At 52.6% G+C, this 3,966-nt stretch overlaps 2 protein-coding genes across 2 annotated transcripts in view; one reads left to right on the top strand and one right to left on the bottom strand.

The window, feature by feature from the left end:
* The window catches only part of LOC102244294 (core histone macro-H2A.2), a 21,747-nt gene extending 20,510 nt beyond the window's left edge, over positions 1–1,237 (top strand). Inside the window, exon 8 of the mRNA XM_005882720.2 lies at positions 914–1,237. Within this exon, the coding sequence (XP_005882782.1) occupies positions 914–1,079 (166 nt within the window). The 3' untranslated portion in view covers positions 1,080–1,237. The remainder of the gene's footprint in view (positions 1–913) is intronic.
* A 420-nt stretch (positions 1,238–1,657) lies between these two features.
* The window catches only part of AIFM2 (apoptosis-inducing factor, mitochondrion-associated, 2), a 19,382-nt gene continuing 17,073 nt past the window's right edge, over positions 1,658–3,966 (bottom strand). The window contains exons 7-8 of the mRNA XM_014530368.1: positions 3,636–3,836; positions 1,658–3,267 (exon numbers count right to left, since the gene is read on the bottom strand). Of these exons, the coding sequence (XP_014385854.1) occupies positions 3,116–3,267; positions 3,636–3,836 (353 nt within the window). The 3' untranslated portion in view covers positions 1,658–3,115. The remainder of the gene's footprint in view (positions 3,268–3,635; positions 3,837–3,966) is intronic.

Genomic DNA, 3,966 nt, shown 5'->3' with positions numbered 1-3,966 from the left:
GTTCTGAGTCCAGCCTTCTCCCTGGGAGCCAGTGCTCGCCACTTACACATCCACTCTGGCCATTGCAGACATGACCAGAGGCTGCCAGCGCAGCAAGCGTGCTGACCAGGTAACAGGGCAAGAAGCCCAGCCTCCATCCTTCAGAACACTCAGAGAGAGGAGCTTTGGGGAGAAGCGAGAGGCAGAAAACACCAGGCTTTGAAGGCCTTGCTACTCACGGGGATCCTGTGCTGCTTGGGGGGGCGGGGGGACACGGCGATGGGAGGAAGGCCAGGAGGCCAAGGCTGTGACATGCACACCCAGAGAAATGAAAAGCTCTCACCCAGGGTTTGTTTTGGGGGGTTAGAAGAAGAGAGGTCCCATTTCTGTAAGTCACTGCTGCCGAAATGACATTCGCACATCTCTATGTGTTGATGAGAGGAACATTAAGTGCATGAAAAGGAACTATGAACACAAGCTTTTGAGCATCTATTTTTGCCCTTTAATAAACAATCTACCACGTAAACTGGTTTTGAGGGAGCTAATGAAACCTTTAGGTGCTGTTTTGAAGACCAGGTGTTTGAAATGCTCAATTGGTAGTGTTTTCAAAGCCAAGCTTGACTTAAGTCGGGCTACGTATTCAAGCCCAGGGCACCGCTTGCTGGTTTGCCCTATGATCTTGGCTAAAACCACTGTGCCCGAGTCAGCGTGGCACCTGTGAGGTGATGATATGGGCCCCCTGCTTCCCCCCACACACACACACGCCCAGGCTGTCGCTCTGACTGGCATCAAAGGAGATGGTGCGAGGACCAGCCTGCACGTGGTTAGACCATGAGATGGCAGTCAGGGCCCGTGGCCAAGATAAGAAGGGCCCGCTTTGCCCCCGCCCTGAGCTGTTGGCCAACGTGACCCTGGCTCTTTTCCTTCGGCACAGAAACTGCTTCCCCAAACAGACGGCCGCTCAGGTGACCCTCAAAGCCATCTCGGCCCACTTTGACGACTCGAGCGCGTCCTCGCTGAAGAACGTCTACTTCCTGCTCTTCGACAGCGAGAGCATCGGCATCTACGTGCAGGAGATGGCCAAGCTCGACACCAAGTAGCCCCGCGGCTGCACTTGCCAACAGGAGCTGCCGGAGGATCGGTCGCAGGAGCAGGTTTTATTTTTTAAACGGAGAGAGGAAGGGAGCGTTGGGCGGCTGAAGGGAAGTGGGTGGCAGAGGCTGCGGGAGCAGGTCCCGCCCACGGAAGGAGCCTCTGCGTTTTATATTCTCGTTAAAAAGAGCCTCAGTCCTAAAAACCAGGTCTCCACAAGGGGTCCTTTCCATGTGTTTTCTTCCTGTTGTTTTAGAACTTTTTAAAAAAACAGACTTCATTTTAGATTTATAGCATTGACTTTTACACACACCAAGAAAATCCTTTCAAAACTCTTGTCTTCTGTTTCTCCTTTTGCAAGGGAGGAGGGCGTACAAGTGGCCCGGGCTCTGCTCAGAGGCTCTGTGCTCCGTGATGGAGGAGAAAATTAGAAAGGCATCTCACTGGTGCTTTATCTTTCTTAGTGCCCCCGCCCGCCCCTATATCTGTAACTACTCCTAAAAAGGATTTACTTCAGGCTTTTTTCTGTTTTGTTTTGTTTTTTAAAGAAAAAGAAAATGAAAGGAAAAAAAAATAAAAGATTCAGTGTCTTTCTTACAACATATTCTTTTATTGCAACATTTTCCTGTTTGGAAAACTGTCCCCATGGGTGTGGGCACGTCTAGAATGTTATAAACAGAACGAGGCCTGTCTCCAACGGGCTTTGACTCCGCCATGCTAGGTAGGCCCCAGGTCAGACAGCACGGAATGGCCTGCTTCTCAGGCATCAGGTCCTGCTTCCAGAAGGGGGGCCTCGTTGGCCTTGGTCCATAGGAACTCAGCCCTGGGCGATGCCCCAATGGGGAAGCCATGCTTGGGGGAGAGGCACATGTCTCATCAGCCCGGGCCGCAGCCCAGACGGGGTGGAGTGGGAGCCCCCGTGAGGCTGGTGTCCAAGGACTCTGGCCAGGTATCCAGGGGCCACATCAAAGGGAAGCAGGGAGGGGCCGGCTGGGCAGGGCCAGAACCTGAGTTTATTCGGATGAACTGATCATCCACTTCTGCTGTCGCGTGAACTTGCGGGGTCCAAAATAGGCTCCTCCAGACTGACGTTCTCTCCCAAGTGGCGGAGTCAGTATAGCCTTAACATAGCTGCTGGCAGGCATCCTCACTACAAGGCCGGGTCTCCAGGTCAGTGACATTCGGGTTGGCCAAGAAACCAGAAGCACAAAACCACAGAGGAGTTTTTTCCCTTGTAAATTTGCCAGGACAGCAGCCTGGAAGCACACGGGGCTCGTCTGCTCCCTGGATGTTCACCGATGGGGACCCACCCAAAGGTCACGTAGCTCGGCTGCCCCCCCTTAAACGCCTCCAGCAGCTGGCAGGCCAGGTCTCGGTCTTAACTTCCCTGAGCTCCGTAAAAACTCACTGTTAGCATGGACTAACCAACAGGGAAATTTTTATCTCTTTCTTCTTAAATATAACCTATGATATGTAATCATAGTATATATGGTATAAAAATTGAAATATAGAAAGTTTTGTTAAGATTAAAGACTGTAGGGACTAACCGTTTAAAATCAGCCTCCTACTGACAACTGGAGTATTGCAGGATGTGTGGGCTTCCCCACCCTCTGAATGACGGGCAAGACGGGTACAGACCCCCTTCCTTAACTGGTCTCACTTGGCAGGTCCTCCTTCCTGCCCTGCAGGCAGGAAGCCAGCCCTCAGGAGACCCAGCGCCCGCACATGCACACACATCCAAGAAGGCTGGCTTCGCACTCCCAGGACCCAGTGAAGCATTCGGCCTTGCCAAACCCAGAAAGAATCCTCTAGGGGGTGTCTTTTTAGTCTCTCTCTCTTTCTCTCTCTCTCTCTCTCTCTCTCTCTCTCTCTCTCTCTCTCTCCTCTCCATTTTTGCTTTTCTGTAGGTTGTGTTTCTGGTGAGTACATCAGTGGCATCTTACTCCAGAAAGAGTGCCCTTCGACAGCTGTCAGGCGGGTACCACTTGTCAGGCAATCCGTTCCCAGGTGTCGGTGGTACCTCGTCTCCCGCCCAGCCTCCTCCTCAGGGTGGAGACTGCCGCATGGTTTTCCAGCTCGTGGAGACGAACAGGTCCCGGCTCTTGGCCAGCCGAACCATGAAGCGCCCCACATAGAAGCCGCTGATCTGGCCCACGCCGTCATTTCTCCCCATGGCCAAGAGGAACGTCAGCGCACCTGTGGAGCAGAAGCACAAACTAGAGTCCTGCTCACCATCTGTGGCGGGCAAGTCCCAGATTTATTTATTAATTACAAATTATTAAAGCGTTCTAGGGAGCGTTTCTGTCTCCGGCTTTAAAACTTTGTCCTAGCCCTGGCCGTTGGGGTTGGACGTCGTCTTGTGCACCGAAAGGTTGCCGGTTCAATTCCTGGTCAGGGTACTTGCTGGGCTTTCGGGCTCAGTGCCTGGTAGGGTGAGTGCAGGAGGCAGCCAATCAATGATTCTCTCTCATCGTTGATGTTTCTATCTCTCCCTCTCCCTTCCTCTCTGAAATCAATAAAAATATTTTTTTAAAAAAACTGTGAAGCACATGGGACTCCCTCACCTGGTTTATAGGCCTTGAAGGGCCTCTGTTTCATGGAGTTGACGATATTGGCCACGGCGATGTTGGCATGGAGGCCAGCATGATAGGCCATCTTGGGCTCCTTCACGTCAGCACAGTCGCCGATGGCGTAGATGTGGCTGTAGCCCTCCACCTGGAGGTACTCGTTCACCTTCAGGGCTCCATTGCTGGCCAGTACACTATCTGCCAGGCAAAACCAACAGGAAACCAAAACCCTAAGCTGCCATGTTAAGTGGCCCCCAGAGCACAGAGAAGAGGAGCTCTGGTGCCGGTCAAGCCACCGCAAGAGGCACAATCTCCGGAGGCGAGCCGC

This window comes from Myotis brandtii, unplaced genomic scaffold (assembly GCF_000412655.1).
Source record: "Myotis brandtii unplaced genomic scaffold, ASM41265v1 scaffold735, whole genome shotgun sequence".
Lineage (NCBI taxonomy): Eukaryota > Metazoa > Chordata > Mammalia > Chiroptera > Vespertilionidae > Myotis > Myotis brandtii.
Note: the sequence above shows the minus strand (reverse complement) of the source record. Positions and strands in the feature narration are given on the sequence as shown.